This window comes from Pelecanus crispus, chromosome 9, assembly GCF_030463565.1.
Source record: "Pelecanus crispus isolate bPelCri1 chromosome 9, bPelCri1.pri, whole genome shotgun sequence".
NCBI classification, from domain to species: domain Eukaryota; kingdom Metazoa; phylum Chordata; class Aves; order Pelecaniformes; family Pelecanidae; genus Pelecanus; species Pelecanus crispus.
The window spans coordinates 38,293,505-38,318,243 of NC_134651.1; the positions used below are offsets into that span (position 1 = coordinate 38,293,505).

The following is a 24,739-nucleotide window of genomic DNA, read 5'->3' on the forward strand; positions in this document are numbered from 1 at the left end:
AGACAGTTTCTAGTCTGTGGCAAAGAAATCCCCAATTGCTATTAGGAAGCATTTTCAGACTGAGAGAGGCTCTTCAGCTGAGCCAGTCCCCAGAATTACAGGGGAAAACCTCATGCTATTTGACCACTGAAGTAGTCAAAGTGTGCCTGATACTTAGGAGTAGAGCAAGGCATGAAAAGCCTGCACTGCAGCTGTGGTTGTAAGCAACTATCTCTCAGGAGTCAAAAGTCGTTAGGTTTCCCAGGTGGTCCATGCACAGGAATTATAATAATTACAACATTAAAAATATTAATTCCAAGAAAATATCTGGACCAGAGTTAAGTTTTCAGAATAAATTATCTGACGTTTGTAGTTACATAGGCTTCTTACCATCTGTGGGGTGTAGCTACGTGCACAAGGCCTGATGCTGACAGGACATCTAGCGGCATCTACACGTTACTGCCCAGAGAAATAATCCTACCAGAAAAACAGAAGATAGGGGTTTTTTCATGCTTCCAGATATTTTCTGGCACCAGTCCAGGTTTCTTTGGCTGATGGCGAGATTTCTGTGCTTATTTTATTACCTAAGAGTATAGGTAAATGGGGCAAATGAAACTGTGAGAGGTAATGGGTAACGTGCAGTAACATCTGAATTATCTCTGTACAAAGATGTGATGTTCTACATAATCTTGTTAATATAAAGGTCAAGACTATGGATTTTTCCCTGCCTGTTCACCCTTGCTTGCATTTTACTACTTGCCTGGTCCAAACTAGTTGTTTATCTGGCTCTAGATGAAGAAACTTGCATAGCTGTTACTCCATACACTGAAAGGGAAAATCAGAATGTTTGAGCTCCAAGAGCTGACAGCACAGGACTCCACATTCAAGAATTGTATTTATTTATATTGATGACTTCCCTTAAGGAAGACACATTGCATAGTCTTTCAAAATTTTTTTTAGCAGTGTGTTAACCTAAAAGCCATTTTAATTGCCGCTATTCATGTTCACTTTCCTTCTTGTGTTACTCTCAGTTTGAGCAACAAAGAAGTCACAGAAGTCATAGAATCACAGAATCATTTAGGTTGGAAAAGACCTTTAAGATCATCCAGTCCAGCCATTAACCTAACATTACCAAGTCCACACTAAACTGATTAAGGGTAGACTAGACTAAACCATGTCCAAAAGTGCCACATCTACCCGTTTTTTGAATGCTTCCAGGGATGGGGACTCCACCACCTCTCTGGGCAGCCTGTTCCAATACTTGACTACCCTTTCCGTGAAGAAATTTCTCCTAATATCCAATCTAAACCTCCCCTGGCGCAGCTTGAGGCCATTTTTTCTCGTCCTATCACTAGTTACTTGGGAGAAGAGACCAACACCCACCTCACTACAACCTCCTTTCAGGTAGCTGTAGAGAGCGATAAGGTCTCCCCTCAGCCTCCTCTTCTCCAGACTAAACAACCCCAGTTCCCTCAGCCGCTCCTCATAAGGCCTGTGCTCCAGGCCCAATCTGCTTGTCATTTAATTTTTTAGTGGGACTACAGCTACCAGTTTCAAATAGTTCAATAGCTGCAAAACTGTTCCAGTAAGGAAGCAGAAAGCCCTTTGTTACGTATTTTTTTGTGATATTTTAAAGTAACACTCTAAACCCAGCTTTAAACAGAAAAGCAGTTTTTCAGCTGTTTGGACTACCTGATGCTCAGACACCTGCTCTCACCGTAGCTCCCAGGAAGAAGCTGCAACTTGCTGGCTGATCCCCGGCGGAGCTGGAAGCAACAGCCCCAAACCTCCCTGTGAACTACGCTGCTCGGCCGAGGGCTCGGGCGGGAAGGGCTCCGGCCTTCACCCGGGGGGCAGAGCAGCTCCGTGCCACCTCACCCCAAACCAGGGCCTTGCCCAGCACCTCCACACAGGATATTCTCGGGAAGGCTCAGCGGGGTTCCCTTTGCCCAGCGTCCCCTGTGAGAGCAGCGAGGGCCACCAGCAAGGAGGGGGCTGCCACAGGGCCCCGGCCACCGCCGTGGCCCTCGCTGAGGGGCGCAGGCCAAGGCGGGGGCAACGTGGGGGGCGGCACTTGGGCGGGGGGCAGCGCAGAAGGGCCCTAGAGGGAGAGAAAAGGGCTGGGAAGACGCAAAACCCCGGTTTCGGGGGACAAACGCCGGTAACAGGGGAGAGCCGGCGGTGACAGGGGTAAGGGCCAGCCACCCCCCCCGCCGCGGTCACGTGCCCTCGCCGGCCCTTGACCCCGGAAGTGGCTCGGGAAGAGGATGCGGATGCTGGAAAAAACATGGCGGCCCGCGGCGCTGGGGCTGTGTTGTCGCGGGCCGCGGTTGTGCTGGGGCTGGTGCTGCTCTGGACGGGCCCGGCCGGCGCCCGCGTCCATCACCTCACCCTCAAAGTAAGGTCTGCGCCGCGCCGGTCCCTGCAGGCTCGGCCCCCGGCCGCGCTGGGCTCCCTCCGGGTCGCCTGAGAGGAGCGGCGGGGCTGGCCTGGCCTGGCCGTGCCCGCCTCCCGCGGTCCGGGGCTCTCTTCTCCTCCCCGCGCCTCCAGCTTCGTCCCGCTGCCTTCCCCCGGCAGTTCTCCTTCTTCGCTACTTTTCGGGGCTCTCCCTCTGCGCCTCAGCCTGCCCGAGCCTCGCCGTGTTCTGATTTTCCTGTTGTGTCCCCCCCGCATCCCCTTAGCCCCATCCCTGCCTTTTTGGCCGTCTGTTTCTTCGTCGTGGGGAAAATGTGTGAAGGAGCCTCAGAACTGCAGTGCTTTGAAGGTGCACAAGCTTCGTGTCCTGTTAAAAGCGAGGTAGAAAGCTGTGTGTGATGAGAGAGGGCTGAACGTGGGATGTGGGGAAGCTTCTGAAGGGAGTTTGGGGGTGTTTTTGCTTTGAATCTGCGCTCTGCCGGAGTCTTGCTATCCTGATCACTGGTTGCTCGACTCTGAAAGACTGCATGGCTGTCTTACTGGCCTTCCAGATGTAGTTTCTTCACACTAACAAAGCGATTGGTAGAGGCTGAAAAAGATATTGATGCTGATAGCTCTCTATTTCAGTTTAATAGAGTTCTGGTTGTGCTTTGAAAAAGTGTTGTGTTGTCCTGTGCCTATATTTGAGAAAAACTAGTTATTCAGGGTGGTTGGTGGGAAGTGGTGCAGATCATGGCAAAGATCCGCAGTTCCAGAGTGCTGCTACCTGTTGTGTTTTAAATGAAAAGCTGTGCAGTGGATACGCGATAGAGGAACTGTGCGTTTGGGGTGATGCTTTTTAAGGGCCTCTGTATAGTTCATTAAGTACTCTGTAAATCTTCAGAATGAGGTTGTTAATTATGTTCTTGTCAACAAAATGGAACATTTTGCTAATAGAAACGTTGGAAGAAGTTAATAAAGTGGTATATGACTAGGACCAGCATTACTGTGTTCTCATAGCAGTTTAGGCAGAGTGCCAAAACTTTGCAGGAGCTCCCCTTCAGCCTTTGAGATACAGTAAATGCCAAGGGGACATTCATGACTTATTCATAGGGAATTTTCCAGACTATGTAATTGGCTAATGTGCAACCACATGAATATTGTTCTGCTTCAGAAAAAGTAAACTTTTCTCTGAAGCAATAAATTAGGAAGTGTGTGCTGGTTACATTATTGTTTTGAGGAATTTGTGACCAACAATTGAGTGCTGGGAGAATCTCTCCTGGGGTGATAGTTTTCCCATACATAGAAAGCTGTCAAACTGGCCTGAAGCAAATGTTCTCAGCAGCAAACATTACGGCTTCTAGTTCCTATTAGGGTGTCTCTTAACCACCTGGATCAGTTACTAAACCATGTTTGATTTTTACAATCAAAGTGGGGTATGCTTTTAGTTTTGTAGGTATTTTGTGTGAGTTGCAACACTGACCCACCAAGCACTGTGGAAAGTAGAGGTGCGTTACTGTTTTTGTCCACCTTCTCTATAAACAGGAGCTTTATTGTTAGAGCACAGTCTCTCCTTTTCTGCTTTCTCTGCTGCTTTACAGCATTTATGTAAACGTCACGCCCCCAACAACTACTGTTTCACAATGTAATCTCCCTTCTAGTGTTCTTGCCATCGGCTTCTTGCTTGTAAGTGTGCTTTGACGCTATGCCAAGGTAAAGGCCACAGCTTTGTGTGAGTGTTTGATATTGGGTTTCCTCAAACAAGCTGTTATTGCTGAAGTTAGAATAGCCTCATTCTTGTATCTTTGTAATTAGCATGCTAAGGTGATGCTTTTTTGTTGTTGTCAGAAAAATAAGCCACAGTCTGAGTGGTTTCCTGAGTAACTGAAAGTAACTTCTTTTATAAAAACATACAAAATGATTTATTTCTTCAGAGTTAGAAAAAGGATTTGTATGAATCTTGATATTACACTAACCTCATCAAAGGAGGCTCTTTTCTCTTAGTAGCGATTGTTATCAGCTTCATTACTTTAATGGCATATGTTTAAAAAAAGCGCAAACAAACCTACACAAACTGAAGTTATAGAACACTGGAAACATTTTTCAGAGGTTTCCAGAAGTAGCTGGTAGTTGGAATGTTTCTCTTGACCTAAAATAAGATTGATTTTTTTTTTTTTGTCTTAGCAGTTGAATGCTATAATATTGAAGCCTTATGTTTTGCGTAATGCAATGGCAACCTGTCTCAGAGAATGAGGAAGTTGAGTTTAATGCTAGTGAATATCCAAACATACCAGTTTCCTAGTGATTTATCAAGAGGAACCATCCAACTGACAATGCTATGTAGCAGCTGTGGTGTTAGTTTCTGATTAAAGTGAGTTATCTTTGTAATTAACTGGCTTCCAAAAGGGAAGGAAGACCCCTCTTATTTTATGATATTGCCAAGATTGCAATTTCATGTTAAATTACTATTTGGAAGACATTATTTTTCAGTGGTGGTTTGCAAATACTGTATAAATACTGTAGCCTTTTAATGTTGGTAGGTGTCAGGCTTCAATTGCTGAAGTTGAAAATACCTTTCACAATAATTCATTTAATCTGACACAAATTATAAGTCTTGCTATTAATCTCACACAAATAATAAAATCTCTTCTATGTAAGGGTAAGCACTCTCTGATGAAACTTCCACTGTACTAATAGTGTGTTCCCAGTTAGATTTTGGGTAAAATGTTAAAGAGTATTTTTCTGCCTATCCTGGGCTACAGGCTCTTGGATACCACTTTCCTGTAATATTATTCAAATGTTGCCGGATCCATTTTTATCCTGAAGAAGTGGGGAAGATTTTTATGGAAATAAGCTGAGAATTTCCTGTATTGGCTAGTGATGAGTCCCAGGTCATCCATTCTCAAATGGTAGACTTAACTGTTAAATGCATCCTATGTAAGTTAAAATAATGTGTGTGCTAACAACTCAGATGCTGAAGTATTCACTTGTATGCATTCACACCTTTGTAAACTTCCAATTGAATATTTCTGAAGTCAGTGGTTGAGTGATATAAATGAAAGCCAGATTCTTCCAACCTGTTAAACCTCCTGTGAGAGGTGAGACAGTTATTAGTAAGCCAGTATCTTTAAGCTGTTGATACGCAGAGTAGTAGATGCTCTTGGAGCATGTGCTGTTGCTTGGTGGCAACTGGTGACAGTGTGTGTGGGATCATGTAAAGCTGAAGGATTTGTGAACTAAATCTGTAAACTCTAAGCACTCAAAGCTGAGATAAAACCGGGCAGGAAAGTGTGTGTGGTGTATATTAATTATCTTTTGTTGGTGGAGAGCATATTAGTAAACTCACAGAGTCAATAAATTGAACTGAATAGCTTTTGCAAGTACTCTGAATTAAGCAGTTGCCTCTGGTCATGTTTACAAGGTGCAGAACACCTTGTGGCTGGATGACACTGTATCTCCCCCCTCATATTCCCCTCTACCTAGTCACTCAGGTAAACGCTTGTCTTTCCAGATGTGTTTAATTACGTATGATGTGTGATGTAAAGAGCTAGCATTAATCTTCTGACTGGGAAATGATATTGAAAGCAGTATTAAAGGAACCAGATGGGCTCTTGTGTCGAGCACATTAAGTGACCTAGAACCCAAAGACAGCACAGCTATAATACTCTGTTGAACAAAGCATCTGCTGTGAGCCATGTGTCACTAACTTTTTTTTTCCTCTTCTGAGCATTAAGGGAACCATCTGGTTATTTGCCAGGTTAACATGATTCTATTAGGGCAATCTTATTACAGCTAGATTACACGTTAGCTGTGTCAGCGTTAGTGTCCTGCTATTACAGTGAGTGATAGTTACGTGTCAGGAATGTTTTATGCAGAGATGTCAAAATTAATACTGGGGTAAAGGAAGAGAGACAACTTACTGTACTTCTACAATTCTTAGCCCAGTCTTCCAGTACCTTGTCCAGAACAGTTTGTTTACCTTTAGCAGCTGACTTCTCTGCTTAGAGTATTCTGCAATCTGATTAACTTTTCCTAGAAGAAACAGGAAGAAGAAACAATTTTCTTACTTTTAGTGACAACTTGTAAAAGTGTTGTAGATCACACTTTAAGCTTGCTTTTTAATTTTTGTTGCTCTGTTTCTGCTTTTCTTCTGATTAATGATTCAGTAGGTTTGAGGGTCCAACTGCATACCTATTAATTGATTTATGAATGTGCAGTAGCGGGGATATGACCTTTCCTCATCTGATGTGGCAACTGTGTGTAATGTTTATTACTTCTCATGCGAGGTCCTTCATGACCTCCTTATTTAAAAAAAACCCAAACCCTCACTGTACTTGAACATTTATCAGCTGAGCAAGGCATGGAAAGGGATCAATTTCTACAATTTCCTTGCCAGACTGACAGGCAGTAAATTATTCTGCAACTAAGACTGGGAGCAGAGGAAGAGATTGGAATTTTCCTGTTAGAGAAACTAACCCAAGTAATTCTGTTTGAACACATGTATGCAGTTTTCAGTATTTATCCTACTTACATGATGCAAGGCCCTGCTAAAAATCATATGGAGGAATGGGACTACATAAGAAGTTTTCTCATCTACACCATATGCTAATTTTCCAGTGTGTTAGGTGTTTGACTGCCCAAATGTTGACCTGCCTAACACAGAAAATCAGATGGGATGACAATACACTGTGATACTTGTTAAACACTTGGCCAAAATCCAGCCCAGCTGGGTAAGATCACTGTGGTCAACTAATTGCTCTTCAGTCTGTTGCGATGACAGTAGCTAGTATTCAAACAATAGTTGTCTTGATTTGTCTACAGTCTCCAGTCTTCTTTTTTGGTAGCAATATTTTGTTTAATCACTCATGCCAGGTATTTAATTTCTTTCAGACTTCTTTCTTGCATATTTCTCAGTAGTATAGCCAGGTAATTAGAAAGACACAGTTATTTAAAGTTCTTGCTGTTCAGGTTATTGGAAGAGTTGGTTGATTCCAGTGAAACAATTGGTTATATCTGACGGTATCCTAAAGAAATTTGCTCTTGGTATGATCAGATTGATGTTTTGCATGAATACTTAAGTTTAAGTGTCAATCTCTGTCACCCTGATTCCTCTTTGACTGCTGGTGCAGATGACTGTGTATGTGATTTGTAAACTTTCTTTCCTTTGTTACAGGATGATGTGAGGCAGAAAGTGCACCTGAATACCTTTGGCTTCTTCAAGGGTGGTTTCATGAAAGTCCATGTCAGCAACCTTTCATTGAAGCCACCTGTGGGCTCTGATGACAAGAATAGCTTATCAGTAAGTTACTTTGAGTCCAATGACTATATTAAGCTTCCTGTGAAATTGCTCTTGCACTGGATGCCTTACCTTGTTTGAGGTGTCAGATCCTAACTGGTGGTGCTGTTGGCTTTGCTCCCCACTGTGAGCCGTTTATGAGGGTATGTATATTGTGAGATTTATCCTTGAGCACTATCCATTCTGCTTTAAGGATAAACTTTTAACTTACCTGATCCTCTACTGAACTTGATGCACACATCCATAACCTATATTGAACATAGGTTTCCTAAGCAGTCCTCTGATGTGAGGTTTTCACATTGTTGTCCTGTTGCGTTGCAATGCATCTTGTAATCATTGTTTCAGTAGGTTTCCAGAACAGTGACTCTCTTATTTTTAGAGGACTCTTAACACTACATGCTATATAGCACATTATATTAGTGATGTTAATAGAGAGACTGAAATACTAGGGTAGAAAACAGACCTGTGTTCTTACTCTTCTGCACAGATTGACCTCTTTATTACTAAAAGTATTAAATGTTTCCCTCAAGCAAAAACATCTGGAAAAGTACTGAAATAAGTTAAAAGGTTCAGGGACAGAACGTACTCTAGTTTGGTTTTGAATCAGTATATATTTTATTCTTGATGGATATGGATGAAGCAGCAAGTTTATTAGATTTAAATAATTTTTTCTGTCTAAATTAGCTAATGAGAAATACCTGGATTCTGCCTTAAACATAGGTTAATTTATTTAGAGAGCAGTATCTTTGACTCTTTCAGTGATGTTTTGGCTTCTGATACTAGGGGAACCTGAGCTGTTTTAATTTGACAGATTCTTCTCAATTATCTCATAGGTGGGGTTCAGTTTGGATCGAACAAGGAATGATGGGTTCTCCACTTACCTGGTAAGAGTAAGAGAAGTGAACTTTTCTAAGCTGAGGACATCTCATAGTCTATGTTACTCCAGGAACGGTTGGAAGAAATAAAAAATAAAAAAAAAAAGAGTGGGGGCTTTAGACATGGGCAGGTTCTTAAGGATAATTCAAGTTTACAACTTGGTGGACTAAGAATGGTAACATCTGCCTGGGAGGGGAATATGTCCCTTTTCTTATAAACGGGAGGGCACTTCAAAGGTGTTTTCCTTGTATTATCAGGATGAAGAAGTGGATTACTGTATCTTGAAAAAGACACCAGAGCAAGATGTCTCTGTTGTAATCTTACTTCTGGAATTCAAAACTGAAGTGTGAGTAAATAGTGTACACTACACTTTAAAGTTATTTCTCTAGCTGAAGCTAATGTAGCACTTGTGAAATTTCTTTAAGGGCTTGGAAAGCTGCTGTGCATCTAGCTTATTTTTAATGGGTTATGTTGAGAGTGAAAGAAAAATCTGCAGTATAAAATGGTCCAAGAATTCTTGCTGCATGTGGGACGGATAAGGGGACATAGGGCAAAAGAATCGTACCTTAATTGTGCTGAAGGCATGAACTTGAAGTCTTGGCTCAATTTTGCAGCTCTTGCACTGATTATGCTGTTTTATTGTTTCTCTTGAATTACCTATTTTATGGAAGTACCTTTGAGGCTGCATTGCTTTCTTTTGCAAGAACAACTGTAACTGTTTGTGTAGAAAATAATTTGGTCTTATAATTTCTAATGAGAATCTGGTAACCAAAACTGAATAAACTTATTTGTCTTCAGCTGCTCTTATATTTGATGCAAATGTATAGTGTGAATTCTCCAACAGTGATCAGTTCAGTGCTAGGCTGCTGTAAGTCATGATCTGGTGCTTGGCTGTTCTCTATGGTAAAAAAACAAGTCGAGACAAGTTGATGTCCCTTTATTGGGTATATGTAGACTATGACAGATAGGCTCTTTATGAACGTTGATTCACTTTCATTTTGTATAAAACCTCTTTTTATTTAGTGTGAAAGTACGGTTCTCTGCAGAAGCTGCTTCTTTGTTACCTAAAATTTCATTCACGTCTGAGGAAAATGTTACTGCCTTAACTACCAAGCTGCTAAAAACTTCTGAACAGAGCAATGATTCTGGTAAAAATCCTGCAAAGACCAACCAAAATACAGACAGCAAAGGTAAGCCTGCTAAACCTGACCTATATGTGCTCTCACTGCTAGTTCCTTGTTGATGTGTATCCAGCAGTGTGTGGTGGTCACATTCTGGGGTCCCTTTGGACTAGAATTTGATGCACAGTCTTGTGTAAACCTGTACATAGAGCTACCTTTTGGGCTGGAGTCTGTCCTGCTCAGTGATTTGTGTTAACCGGTTCTGTTGATCCAGCAGAGACGTGCTGTGACTCGGAGACCTACAGTACCTGTGAGGAGGCGTTGAGGTACTTGGTTGTCTCTTGTTTGGCAAAAAGGTGGCTAACAGGGAATTTGGTAGCCAAAACCAACTAGCTGAAGGAAGGCTGGAAGGACAATGATGCCAAGCTATTTTTAGTAGTGGCACACAGTGCAGCCTGTGGCTGTTCCCCCTTATTAAGTCTTGGGTGTCTCAGATTGGGTGTTAGGAGGGAAAATAAGACTTTCCTAGGTAGGTGTTCCAGCATTGTAGCAGATCATTTGTGGAAGTTGTAGATCCTCCATCCTTTGAGGTTTTAAATACTTGACTAAACAAAGGCAGGGTCAATGTGATATAGTATTGACATTAGGCATGCTTTGAGTCAGGAGTTGGATTAAATACAGGTCCTTTCCAGCCAATGTTTGTATGAGTTTGAATGTATGTGTATAAAGAGTTGAAATCTGGTCTGTTGCTTAGAAGTTATGGGGGTGGAGAAGTAACTATACCAGTAATCTTTCTTGGAGGCACAAATCTTTGTCTGGCTTCCAGACCAACAGATGAAACAATTTTATAATCTCAGCTCTGGTGAGATTAGCTCTAAACAGTTCGTGTTACCCCTTCCTGGAAGAGTTTAGACTTCAGAACAGTCTGATCTGGAGTAGTCCGAGTCTGTCTTGGCCTGTCATGTTCACAAGCTTTGATATCATTGAAAATTTTGCACAGCTGTTCTGTTCTAACAAGTCAAGAACTAAAGCTGGGTGGCACTGAAGATAATTGATCTGACAGCTCTAGTTTTGCTTTTTCTTGCATTAAAAAGTGTAGCATGCACACTGACAGTGCACTGAGGGGTGGGAGCCAAAAGCAAAGCTTAAGCCTTGAACTTTTCTGTCCTGGTAGAATGGGATGGCCTTATGCTTGAAAAGCTTCATATAAGAGTGGAGTGAAACTGTGAACTTGACATGCTGCTCTTTTGAAGTCTCATGTCAATTTTAAGTTTCTCAAGTGTAGAACAGATACTGACTTGGCAGGTCACCTGTGCTTTTGTTTGGTTTTTGGCTTGTTTGTGTTTTTACTGGGGCCTTGCTTAGCAGAGCGCTGAGAACTTTTTCCTTCTCCAGGGCTAATTAGGACTTCCATATGTTTATCAGGTCATGTATTAATGTCCAGATTAAGATTAGTCAGTGGGATTAACAGTACTTGGTCATAACATCAATAGTCATAGCTGTAGACTGTCTGAAAGAAGGCTGTAGCCTGCATCTGGTATAGGTCATCTGCCTCCTGCATCACTGTAGTTGGAGCGGTTGGAAGATTTCTTGGGTAGGCTTTTGTAGAAGGTGTAATAGTAGAGAAGCCTATCCTAGCATTTGAAGGATGCATTCAGAGTGAGTGCTAGTTGTAGGAGGGGTCCCGGGAGAGTAAGGAGGGACTGGGAAAGAATCTCTGTTAATGATTATCTAGGAAACTGCTGCACAGACAAGTATGGGAAGATTTGGGTAAGGTATTGGCAATGTGTAAAAGGTGGTAGTCTATGAGGATGCCTAAATGCAAACACTCTAAATGTACCATTAATGCTTTTATCCTCTAGATAACAAGTCTAAACGAAGTACAACATCCTCCCAGGTAAGAAACTGTCTGTTGTTCTATTTCAGAAAGAATGGGGGGGAATATTCCAGTATGAGCATAGCCAGAAAGTGGAGAGTATTATTTTTCTATTGCTCTCAGTTTCCACTGTAAATATACAGAATGCAGTTTTGATTGTCTGGATGATGTAGCCAAATGTGGTAGTTACCTGCTTAAAAAAAAAAAATTCTAAGTGTCTCTTTCCCTTTTCCCAGAGCATGGTAGAACAAGAACATCCTGTTCACAATGATAGAGGAACTTTTTCATTTCAGGTAGGGTGTCTGTCAGTGTCTAGTCTTCATGTGTGCAGGCAGTTCCTTCAATGTACTTCTTTGTGAAAAGTCTGTTGTTCTCTACTGTAAATCCCATTTCTTTGGTATAGATGCCTCTGATAGCTCAGTAAGTTTTTGAGTGGAATCTTGTTATGAATAAGTGCTGGAAATCTTGTTCTTCATAAGGTGTAGGAGCTGTTTTAAACTGTCTTTGGTATGATGCAGTTCTAAATATCTTAGTCTGTGAGCCTCAGCATATTAAAGTTTACTGTGATGCAACTAGTGTATACAGATTTCTAACAACAAATAGCTGTGACCTGACTGACTCGCTTAAGGGGAAGCCATTTTGTATGAAACCAGATTAATGCTTTGTTTCAGCACACTGGTTCACTTGTGATTGTTGGTTACTATAAAACAAACACATGTTAAATTCTGTTATGTGACACAAATCTCACTTCCATAGCTATCACGATTTGTATAGTTGGGGGAGGAACAGAATAGCTGCTTAAGCTTCAGGGTATGTGTGGTCAAAACTTTATGCTTCACCATGTTAGGTTAACACTTCTTGTTATCTTTTCTCTGTGGTGAGCTAAGTTAAACACTGATACCTGGTCTTGGTTTTGGATAAAGGTCTTGGATTACCAGGCCACATAATCATAGATAGGTACAATGATTTTGCATCTGGAATTCTGTTGAAACTTGCAGGTATGCTGGTATCCTCAGAACAGTATGCTTGCTGAAAGGAACCAGCTGACCCTAAATGACTGACTTCTTTCATGCTTCAGTAGAGATGGCTTCTTACCAGGGCAACTGTTGTGAATGAGAAGAATGCTGACTTTCCTATTCCTTATTTTCAGTTTTTTTTTAACATCAGCTCTGATAACCAAGAAGGTCTTTACAGCCTATATTTCCATAAATGTGTTGACAAGGAGGAGATGAATAATGATCAGCTATTTAGTCTCGATGTGAGTATAGCTTCTAAAGTATAATTAACTCATTCACTTAGACTGAAATACTCAGCTTCCAATTCTAGCTTGTATACCAAGCACACACTGTACGTGAGTGTATATATGGGGTGGGAAGTGATTCAGAGTTGTGCATTTAATCTCTGTAGTGGCATTTCTGATGAAAGCAACTACAGTAAGAAGAATTAAAATACTAGTTTTGGAGAAATGTCTGGAAATCTGAAGACTGTGTGTGGGCTGGGTTCAGTCTACACAGTTGTGACTAGATGCTGTAATGAGATGGGAGCTAAAACAGCTGTTTGTTTTGCTGTGCTCAAAAAATCACTTTTTTTCTTTACACAATTGCAGATATTAAGGCTGTTGCTGCAGTCTAAATTGTTGGTATTGTGAATTCAGTGTTTTTGCTTTTCTCTCCTAATTAAAGATGCTTTTTTACAGTGTTAGATGCACATCTTAAAGGCAATATGTTATAGCAAATGTCTTATCTCTTAACATCCAAGGGTTTGGTCCTATGCTCTTTTGAGCCAGAGTGCATTATCACAGCTCAGGCTTTCCCTTTTCTCTCTTTCCTGTGCTCGTGCTGGCATCCATGCTGGTCTATAGTGAGCTATTCTGTAATGAATCCTCTTATTGACTGAGGTAACTCTCAGCCAGACCAGACTCCTGCGTGGCTTTTTACATGGTTGTGCTGACGCTACAGCAAGGGAAAAGCAAGGGAATGTGTAGGTGGTAAAACTTAGCAGCCCTAACTTAACTCGGACTAGACTACTTTAAATCTGCTTTTGAAGCTGTATGTTTAGAAGACCAAGTTTTTGAATTGCTGTTTGTTGCTTTGAAGAAATTGGAAAGAGAAGAAAACCTGGATAACTAACCTGCTTAGTTGTATTTAGAGAAGCAGGACGGTTTCTGTACTGAAAACTAGTCTTGATGCATTATTTTAATGAAGTCCTAGCACCTATAACCAAGCCATTTAGGGTCATAAATAGGATGTTATATTTAAGCTTTGTTAAGCTTCTGTTTTCTCAGTCACAGGGCAATAGGCTTGCAGCAGAGTGCTTCCTTTCTCTTCACAGGTGAAGAAATCCACTGTAGTAAGCCCAAGAGTGAGGTTTTTTGGCTATGTATGACTCCACACCTAAAATTGGGACTGTGCTAAAAAAACCTGCTTGTTTATGCAAGGTTGTAGATACTGTTTCTGAATCAAAGGTGGGCAGACTCTGTGAAGTTTGGTATAGAGAGGAACTATTCTTTGGGAAAATTACCTTGCCTTTCTGAATTACGTTGCATAACTGAAGCACTGGAAGGAACCTCTGTCCTTTTCTGCTTTTCAAGGAAATTACTGTTGTGGGTGTAATTTTGCAAAATGTTTTGAGATTTCTGAGGATGAAGAGTTGCTTTTATTTTTTTCTTTGAGTCTCATAACAGTCACCGCTTCAGAAAAGCCAATTTTAAATGAGGGAATTTGATTGTGAACTGTAATTGTTAACTCAGTGCTTTTACAAAATGTTTTTTCAACTGTACTCATAACATGCCTTTAATATTCAGATAGAAATTACGGAAAAGAATCCTGAAAGCTACCTCTCAGCGGGTGAGATCCCGCTGCCAAAACTTTACATTTCCATGGCTATCTTCTTCTTCCTGTCTGGGACTGTATGGATCCACATACTTCGTAAACGCAGGTAAGCGGACTAGTTTGGTGTCAGTGACAAGTATGGGCCTACCTTCTTTGATTTGTGTTTCTTATTCCTCCTCTTATAATGCCTAATTCACAGACAGATTTAATAATTTAAATCTGGCTCAATATTGCATGCCTAACATGTATAGCTTATAGTTGAAAACAGCTACTTCCATCAGTATCACTGTTGCAGACGTTCTAAAGTTATCACGTCTTATGTTAAGAAATTCTTCATGTAGTGTACATATTGAAATATCTTGTGGCAACAAATGAATAGGAAATTCCTATAGCTGCTGACAGAAGAAGAATGCTGTTTGAAAATAACTTTAAATAACAAGAACAACTTGATCAAATTCTTACGGGGAATGGCAGCTTATGGCAGTGGAGAGTCAAACGTTTTGATTATAGTCAAAAGTGGTAGGAATTCCTAATTGAAAACCATGATTCTTAATAGTTAAAGCATAGTAACAGAAGCCAGGAGCACCTATGATTCCATTTTGACTTTACCTCTGACTTAGTCTGAAATTCACTTGGAGATCAGATTATTTGTAGTTGGGAGTTCACTTGGTGTGGTATAGTGACTTGGGGGCATAGGGTGAAGTAATACATGTTTGAATTATGTTTGGGAAACTTTCTAACAGTTATGATCTATATATGCAAGATGTTCCTATGAATTACTATTTTTAATTAACCCAACTATTAAAAATCAGAGTTGTAGAACACTAGTTGAAATGTTGTTCAGGATCTTGCAAAAACTTGGACTGCAGCATTAAAGGGGAGTCCTTTTATACTAATAGCCAGCTCAGCCTGGGAGTTACTGTTTAACACTTACAGGTTTTAAAGAAATACCATTGGGACCTGAAATTTTTACTGCTGGCTTTTAATTGATGCTCTTCCTTCTTTTTCTCTTCCCAGAAATGATGTCTTTAAGATTCACTGGCTAATGGCAGCCCTCCCTTTCACAAAATCTCTGTCCTTAGTCTTCCATGCGGTACGTATAATGTCTGCCTTAAGTTGTTCAGCTAGGCAGTAGAAGCATGGAATCCAGGGCGTGCTGTTAGAAATCTGCTTTTGGGGGGGAGAATGGGAGGGAGGGAGAAGCGTCTTTCATACTGAAGCATTGGAACTGAACTGCAGCTCTTTGGTGGAAGTGATTCAGTTTTCATCAGCAAATTCTGACTTTAAATAAAATTGAGATCATGGCCTGAAGTGGTGAAGCAGCAAGCATAAGCATATATAAGGGTTGAATGAGTTCCGTGAATTCTTATGTTTTGGCCATCTGAGGCTGGCTTAAAAGAACAAGCTGTGGTGCTGCTTCAGCTACGTGATTTGCAATAAATGTTAATAAATGGAAACCTTGATGAATGCTTGTAAAATTCAAGGGCACTACTTCATCTAAAGTATTATGGTATCCTGTAACAGACCTAACGTTATAAGCCTTAACACTTTGAATACATAAAGTCTCTGCTGAATTGTGTTGACTTTGCCTTTCCACTGGAAAGATCTCATAAATAAAGGTAATGGCAAGCATTTAATCCTTCAGAGTTTGTGCCAGCTGTGATCTTCACCTTCATGTTCATGATAGGATAACTGCTGCAAACATTTTTGGAGTCTAATTAATTGAATCTGGTATCCAGTGAAAGTGAAACTAGAAAGCCTCTAGTCACCTAATGCAACTGAACTTAAACAATGAATGAATAAATAGGTTACAAATGCAGTTGTTTAACTGTAGTTAAGTGTGGGAGTTGTGTGGGAAGGATGTAGATTGTATGAGATATATCCACTAACACTTAGGAAATACAGCAAACGGAAATGACCTCATTGTTGCTAAACAAAGCTAGAATGTGTTTGGAGTAAGTATTCTGTAAGATGTAACAGATCTGAGCTTGTACACACTGGTTGGAAAATGAAACTTGAAGTGGCTGTCAAGCAGACCTGTCTTATAGACATGGGTGGGGTGCTGATGAGCAGCTTGTAATGTACTGTATTTTCTGCTTCCAGATCGACTATCACTACATTTCTTCTCAGGGATTTCCTATTGAAGGCTGGGCTGTTGTTTATTACATCACTCACCTGTAAGTATGTCAGGAGATTGATGTGGTGGATTCAGACAATGAAACTGAATTCCCTGTGGGGCTGCCCTCCTCCCTCCCTCCTGAGCAAACTGGAAAACTGCTGATTCTTTGGTACTGTGGTCTGAATGACAGGACAACAATCAGCCCTGTGGGAAGGGGAAAGCTCTACTTAGAGGGCAGCTGCAGAGAATTGGTACTTATCTGGGTGGAGGAGTAAAATGAGAAGAAATGTGTTGCTTTTCTTTGTTCACACTAATATTCAAGTATCTAATTTGCTCTTGGTATGAATGGTAAGAGGGTACAGCTGCCAGTGTTTTCTCCTGTTCACGATGGTGAATGGATGACTCCCCCCAGGAAAAGATTGCATATATTGACAATTGTGAATGAAGTGTAATATTGCTATGTGACACACAGTTGTAAGCAAGTACATCTGCTTCTGTGTTGTAGGATAACCACTTGCCAAAATTATGAATAGCAAGGCATTTGTTTGGGCTTGTGGCTTTACTGACTGTAGGAGAGAACCTGGGCACAAGAGGAAGTGTGAAAAATAAAGTCTCTCACTGCAGTATCTGTTTCTCTTTCAGACTGAAGGGTGCTCTTCTGTTCATCACTATTGCCCTTATTGGCACAGGCTGGGCTTTCATTAAACACATCCTGTCAGATAAAGACAAAAAAATTTTCATGATTGTCATCCCACTTCAGGTGAGGACTGAGCTGTGTCAATACTTACTATCTTGTGGGAGAGCTGCTTGTGGAAACTGTAAAAGGCTGTGAATCCTTCACAAAATACTGCATAGTTACTGCTTGTATAAGCCTATTGGTTACAATTTCTATTGAGCTGGAATTTCCTGGGCCAGAAGTTACTTCTGTAATTTTCCCCACTTTTCTCCCAGTATTGAGTATCGGATAATGGTGATCAAATAGCATCAGCAAATGAACAACTACCTATAATGTAGGTATATTCATGCTGGGGCAAAACTTGGGCTGCAAAACAGTACTAAACTACTAAGTAGAGAAATTAAATGAAAGTTGTCACTTTTTGAAATGCTTGCTGAATAAGCTGAATTAAAAAAAAAAAGGGGGGGGGGGGGGGGGAACTGAGGCTTGTAGGTCCATTCAGTCTGAGGGAAACTTTCCCAGTGTGTTCAAAGTGATCGGTACTTGTCTCCTACTCTAGGAACTGAAGTAAATAGGAGGGCAGCACTTCTATTTGTTGTAAACAGAACAGCTTTTCTGCCTTTCCAGATGGAATCCCTTACCTGGATGCAAAAGCAGAAGTATATAATTAGTGTTTGAGGCTCTTGTAGAGCTCGGGTATGGAGTACAAGATGTGGTCAATGACCAGTTTGAATTATTGGCTTAATTTGGAATAATGCATTTAGACTGTTTGCTATCTGTGCACATGGGGAGTCCTGTTTCTATATTTTTATAAATAGATTTTGCTCTTTTTATCTCTAGTGATACAGTAGATTCAGTGTAGTATATAACAAAAAGGACTACTTTCTGAATGTCAGCAGAAATAAGTTCCAATCAGTTTTATTTCTGTAAATCCTGTGAAGATGCTGCTGAATGTGTGACTTTCCTGACATACAGCTGCAGAAGAATTACTGATGTTACTGAATGGGCTCTTTCTGCAACGGTGGGACAGCTTTTGCTGAATTGGCAGCCCACATCTAGTATCTCCTTGGAAAGCTTCTGAAACCATTAAGCATGTTTTGTCCTGTAGGTACTGGCAAATGTGGCATACATTATTATAGAGTCAACAGAAGAGGGGACAACTGAATATGGACTATGGAAAGAAATCCTCTTCCTGGTAGACTTGCTGTGTTGTGGAGCTATCCTATTTCCAGTGGTATGGTGAGTCACTGTGTTGTGTGGTTTCTGAGCCCAGATGGCTTGAGCTGTTTGTGAACTAATGAGTATTGACTACTAGTTAGAGCTAAAGATACTGCCAAAGCCGAAAAAGTCAGTCCTTTGGAGTCAAGCATTCTGTTAACTTTTTTTAAACTATATCAGTCTTAAGACTTCAGTCTTGTCTTGTGGAAGGCACTTGTTTTGAGGATGTTAAAGTGGTGATAAGGTAAGGTGGGTGGCGATTTAAGTGTGGCCAGCACAGTGCAGACTATAGGAGCTTTTGAGACTTGGAATTTGGCAGAAGTGCTGACTCTTCTACATTGAGAAATGGGATTTTGCTGTACTGACTGTGCTTGGAAACTAGGCTGTTAAATTCTAAAACAATGGTGTTGTCTAAGATCAGTGCTGCCTTCAAGCAGAGTAGCTGCATTTTTACTTGACTGTTTAGAAGAAATAATCCCACAGGGAACATTTGCCTGCCCTTCCTTCCACTCTACTTGGCAAGGAATAATGTTGGTTATATAAAACTTGACCAAAACACAGATAATTCAGATAAACACTATTGTTGCTTCTTGCCAGTTAGTCAGAACATTTATCTTCTAAATTCATTTTAGTCTTAATTGGGTAAACAGCTGGATTTAAAGGAGGATATGGAGGAGCTTCTGGCTTCTTGGTTGGTAAACACAGAATATTCTTCATTTTTTCTCCAGTATTTTTTTTCTGAAGGGCAGAGTGAATATAAATGTCTGTCTAGTAAACATGTCATCACTCTAGAGTGTGTAACTCTTGAGTGTTTCAGAGAACTGTTTCATAATGTATATGTAAAGACATATACATGTTGCTCAGCAGATGGGAGTAAGCTTCAGCTTGACTTGTGAGGCTGGGTTTTGGCTGTCCTTACCTTCCCAATTGTCCTCTGTGTAAGGGCAAAACCCTACACAGTCTTGGTGGCCTTCTGCCAAGGCTGGGAAATGTCTTCCAAAAAAATCTGCACTACCCACTTGGCCCTTCCCCCACTCCAGTCAAAATGCTGTAGCTCTTCTGAGGTTGAGAGCTTTTGGGTATGGTAAATAAAACTGCAGGAGTATTAACTTTAATTGTGGCGAGACTCTGGCTTCCTATGATAATGGTGACTTCTACAGTCACAGCTCTTGCTGCCTAATCTATATGTCCTACCTAGTGTTACGCTAGTAAAAACTTGCTTTCCATAAAGGAACTGTATCTGAAGAACAAATGCATTTGGGTGAGCTATCCTGTAACTGTTTATAGTGTGCAACCAGTGTTCCTGCATTGTCATGGTACCAACATAAACTGGCAGTGAAGCCCAGGACACAAAATCCTGCCCCTTTTTCATCTGGATAGTGTCACTGCAGCTGGTGGGATGACTCATGTGAACAAGGTGACTAAGACTTGGCCCTTGAATTTACATTCCTGCAGGGTAGCTTCTCTTACATAATTTGCCTATGTAGACATGTAAGCTGTAATCAACTATTTAAATGAAAAGAACTTAAAAGAGCAGTAAGATGCCAAATGCTTGGCAGTACTCTGAATAGTAGCTCAGCTTAATTGTACAAGTGGAAAGCATTATGCTGGAAAATGCCTCAGTTTCTCACTCTGCTCCCTCCCTCCCACAAAGCTTTCTGTAGGCTGAAATAAGCTCTGGCAACTGGCTTTCTTAATCGCAAGGAGATACAGATACTTGAACTAACTCCCTGAGCTGAAGAGATTGGGGTGAGATATGTGCAGTGGCAAGCATGCTAAGCGCAGTTAATTACAAGCATATCCCAGTCATAAAGAGTTAACAAAACCTGTCAGTGTTCTAGAGGGCTGCAGTGAAAAGGGAGTGCAAAAATTATAGCTAATCTACTCTATTTTTATTTTTCAGGTCAATAAGACATTTACAGGAGGCTTCAGCAACAGATGGGAAAGGTAAGTAATCTGTAATTTTTTTCTGTTTTATGCTACATGCCATAAGATAATGGTAGAATTTCAAACACATGATGTTGACTTAAAGTATGTAAACTAAAACTACAGATCTAAACTATGTTATTGTCACACTGCTTTTCCTCGGTGAGCTAGTGGGAATAACTTTTGGAAAAATGACCTTTTTCATGTATTGCTTTAACTATCAGAGCTCATATGTGGAACTCGGTCTCTGGTACTTGCACAGCTCTCAGTGCTCGAGCTAGACACGACATCTAGAGCAAATCATCTTGACAGATGTGCCTTCTTTTCTCAGACTCAAGTGTTCAGAAGCAGAACTAGAAATGAATTCCAGAATTGCTGACTATTAGTCAAAATAGACTCCCTTATTTCAATTTCTGCAGAAATCTGTTCCTGCCAGAATAGAGGGGAAACATACCTCATTATGAAACAAAACAGAAATTGGCATTCAGTGTAACAGTTCTTGACTTGTCCATGTTTGTACAACAGCTTAAAAGACTCCTTGTGTAAAGCTGAGTTATGTTTATTGTAGCAGTGAAAATGAGATGATGGATGCAAAGCCAACCCAAATATGGCTTCTGTAGTGTGTGCTTTTCCCATCTTAACCGCTCACTTCTGAATTAGTTCCTCAGTTGGCTGCAGATTCAAGCCATGGAGCATAGCACTGGCTTCCTGGGAAGCAGGCAGTCATTTCAATATTCTGGCATTCGATGGCTTACTCTTCTTGAAAGCTTTATTTGTAGAAGGTCCTTTGTTGGCAACATCCTTTCAACCCAGTCTTATCCCTTAACTCTTGTCTCTCCTTTCTGGAGATGGTCTCCTAGGTCTGGATGCTTCTTCCAGCCATTTCCTGGTTTCCACTGAGACACTTGCATTTCAGTGCAGATTGCCTCTGTAGTCTAGTAGGTGAAGCTTAAGGCTGGGTACTGAACTAAGCTCTGTGCAGACCACAGATTAGGTCTTTTCTTGCCATCTGTTAAAATGATACTATAATGAAGGTGAGCCCAGCATTTTTTGGATTCAAAGTTGTGAAAAAAAAACCCCAAACCACCACCACACACACAAAAAAAACCCCACCCCAAACCTAAAGGGGGGAAAAATACTGATTTCTAACAGAAACCAATGTAGAAGAGGTTAGTGTTGATAACGTAACGTGAGTGTTATTGGTAGCTTTCTCATCAGTGGGTTCCCATGGGTTCAGTGACATTTACTGATGAATTTGTTTTACCTTGTCCACTGAGCTTATGTTCTGGAGTATTTATGCTCTTACTGTTACAAAGTCTGCTTAAATTTAGACACTCCTTGAAGCAGTCCCTTTCTTCTGAACTGAGGGCTTCACATATGTAAGGCCTCGTTCTTAGCTGAAGCCACCGTGTGTGACTGCAAATAAAGGTCAGCTTTCCTGTGACTAAGGCAGAACTGCTGGGTGGCAATGGAGTCCGTGACTATTCCGACGCTGAGCATTCAGCAGCTAGCGCTTGTAACTGAGACACAAACCCTCTGGATCTGTGTGGCCTCAGGTGATCGCCCCGTGCCTCCTCTGCACTTGATGGTTCTTATCACAAGATGGTGCTATGGAGTTTGCTTCAAAACGTACTGAGTGAAGGAGAAAAGTAAGGTGGCCAGCGTTAAGGATGTTCAGCGTAGACTCTGGACCTGTCCACTGTTCATTGTAATGGGTGGAATCCAGATCTAAGTAAAACCAAGCAGTTCTGAAGGATGTGTTGTAGTGTATCATGGAGGTAAAAGAAAATGGTGATCTGAGAAGAACTGGCTGTGTCTTTATAGTTACTCGGTGATATGCACAATAGCCCCTAAGGACTGTTCTTAGTCCTCTGTTTTGTGGTGTTCTCCATGGGTAATGGTGCTTTTTATCATGAATGTTGGTTATGGATCACCTATTGCCATTAGCACACATCGTTGTGCAGATCCTGCAAGTTCAATAATTGTGTGTTGAGAAGGACTTAGCAGCTGTGTTATGCTACACTTACAATAAAAGAAGCTAAGGAAAAACATTTTTAGGGAAAACACAGGTACCAGATTGTGGCCAGGACAGCCACAGTGCTGGGACTCACTTGTGAAATACAATGTGGTTACAATATTTAGAGGCTGTTGGTAGGAGCCCATGGGGAGCAAGTGAATGGCAGTGTGATGCCAGAAGCAGAATGTTACCCAATGATGTCATGCTGCTAGTGTGCCTGGCTGAGAAAACCAAAAGTGATATGGCTGCACTGTCATAAGGTAAAATAATTCTTGTTAAGCTTATAAATATATAGTCCTGACTAGAACCACATGCTCTTAATTCTGTAGGCTTCCCTTGAAGGCCCTGTTCTGCAGAGGTGCTGCACAGTGTCTTAGCTTCTCATGAGAAAAATAGGACCAGTGCTAACTCTAAAATCACCAGCATTTCCCACCACCACCACCACCCCCACCCCCCCCCACATGAAGGTAGTTTTCTCCTGAAGTGGTGAAAACTACTGGATCCTTTCATATGCAGTTTAACTGCTGTGCTGCCTGTCCTGTGGTTAGAGCTGACTGAATCTTGTGCAGACAGTTCTGGTTGGACTACCTATGGCTTGCTAGGATTTATTGTCTAGTATTACCTCAAAGGCTGCTTTCCCTGTTCTCTCATGCAGACTTCATTAACTTATAGGGTGTCTTGGGGAATTACATACTATAAATTCAATAGCTGTTTTTCCTGGTGCCGAGTCTTCTGGTAACCTTCTTGCTGGTGAGAAAGACCTGAGGTAAATTATTTTTCCTTCCTTGCGTCTATTAGAACTAACAACTCCAGGTCTTCGTGGCTCAGTATCCTGGTGGTGTTTCCTGACTGTTTGTCTGTCTTGTCCTCTTTCAGCTAGTTCACAACCTGTTTATTAGATAGCACTCCCTTGGGTCAAGTGCAGCCATGACTACAGCATGACTAGACTAGAAATGAAACAGAAGGCTTGTTGGACTACTAGTTTTTTAGCCTGTTACAGCTGTGCTTGCCATAGGCCTTTGTATTAGCAATGTACAATTATTAAAAAGGCTTGTTGTAAGTAACAATGATTTGGAGTCACTAGTTAATGGTCATTTAAACTTGATTTTTTTTTAAAGATTATTTTCTAAAGTGGGAAAGCTAGAGGAATGGGTCTAAAGCTGTAATTATCCAGGGAGACCTTATATGCACAGATCCTCTGGATTGCTAGTGAAGAGTAGGCATGGCACAGTGATGCAGCTAAGTTTGAGATGCCTGGTTGTTTGCTTTTTTCCCTTGAAGGTGATCTTTAACTCTAAAGCAAAATATCTGACCTACACAGGCTTCTTGTCTTGCACAGCAGTGGGCGTAAACATCCCATTTTCAGAAGCTTTTTTTCTTCCCCTTTTAAAATCTCCACCTTCAGACTTAAGCAAGTGCCTAGCTGCAGCTCTTTGGTCTGTCACTGTTCTTTCAGATGGGAGCTGGCGCTCTGTCCATTTCTAGATCTGCATTACAAATGTCTTGCTTGCAGATTTAAGGAAATCAGCCTTGCAAACTGAGCTAGAATTGTTTGGGCTGGAAAGCCACTCAACTAGCGCTACCTTGTTTACAGGCATCATGAGAAAAAGAAGAGAGGGAGTATGTTGTAGTAAACTTGCTTATTTTTGTTCGAAACTCAAAGTTCTTGGTCTCTGGACCTCTCGAGTCTCATAACCCACTCCTCTGTATCACGTCATCTGTTGTTTGAGGGACAAATGGAGGGCTGGAAACACCACTGCAGTTTTTGTTCTGCTTGTACCTCTGTGTGTGTGATGAGAGATGTGAAACTCAGTGCAGTCTGATCACGAACAGTTAGCTGTTTTCCTGAAGCACTGCAGCATGTCATAGTTGGCAGCAGAATTAGGGGAAATACATTGCAGTGTGTAGCTCCCAGGCAAAATTCCCTGTGCAGTGGGCAAATGATGATTAATGCTTTCGTGCTTGCCCCCATGTCAGGAAAAACCATTTGCCGTATTTGGTGTCTCCCTGCTTCTGCACGGTGAAAATGCTGTGAACAAAGAACCTGGTCCTGCGTGGTGCAGAACACCCTCTGCTTAGCTGAGCTCAGCAGACGTCGGAGGCGATGGCTCCGTGGAGACCCATGCTAAAACACCTCCGCAGCTCTCTAGCAAGGAGGAGGGGGTAGCACAGGGGTAAACATGCTCTAGGCAGTACATGGGCCTCAAACTTTGAGATAAAGCTTAGTGATTTGAGTGTCAAGACCTCAATGAATAGCACTGGAGACTTGGGAAATGTTGAGAAATGAGATAGGCCTTTTATATTCCCCTGTACCACTTCCAGGCGCCCTAGATAGCTATCCAGGGTTGATGCAGCAGTTACGTGTTGGAGATATATTGCTTATCCTGTACTTTGGACATTCTTCTGACCC

General features: G+C 41.4%; 1 protein-coding gene across 3 annotated transcripts in view; it reads left to right on the top strand.

Annotated features, from left to right (window-relative positions):
• Positions 1-2,266: 2,266 nt before the first annotated feature.
• Positions 2,267-24,739, top strand: part of GPR107 (G protein-coupled receptor 107) — a 36,699-nt gene continuing 14,226 nt past the window's right edge. Inside the window, exons 1-14 of one of the 3 annotated variants that reach the window (XM_075716185.1) lie at positions 2,267-2,377; positions 7,547-7,672; positions 8,503-8,553; positions 8,803-8,891; positions 9,569-9,743; positions 11,537-11,563; positions 11,779-11,835; positions 12,693-12,800; positions 14,346-14,479; positions 15,391-15,466; positions 16,477-16,550; positions 17,135-17,252; positions 18,277-18,407; positions 20,290-20,333. In XM_075716185.1, the coding sequence (XP_075572300.1) occupies positions 2,267-2,377; positions 7,547-7,672; positions 8,503-8,553; positions 8,803-8,891; positions 9,569-9,743; positions 11,537-11,563; positions 11,779-11,835; positions 12,693-12,800; positions 14,346-14,479; positions 15,391-15,466; positions 16,477-16,550; positions 17,135-17,252; positions 18,277-18,407; positions 20,290-20,333 (1,321 nt within the window). Of the gene's footprint in view, positions 2,378-7,546; positions 7,673-7,787; positions 7,813-8,502; positions 8,554-8,802; positions 8,892-9,568; positions 9,744-11,528; positions 11,564-11,778; positions 11,836-12,692; positions 12,801-14,345; positions 14,480-15,390; positions 15,467-16,476; positions 16,551-17,134; positions 17,253-18,276; positions 18,408-20,289; positions 20,334-24,739 lie in introns of those variants that run through there. The other 2 variants (XM_075716184.1, XM_075716186.1) reach the window with 2 other exon arrangements.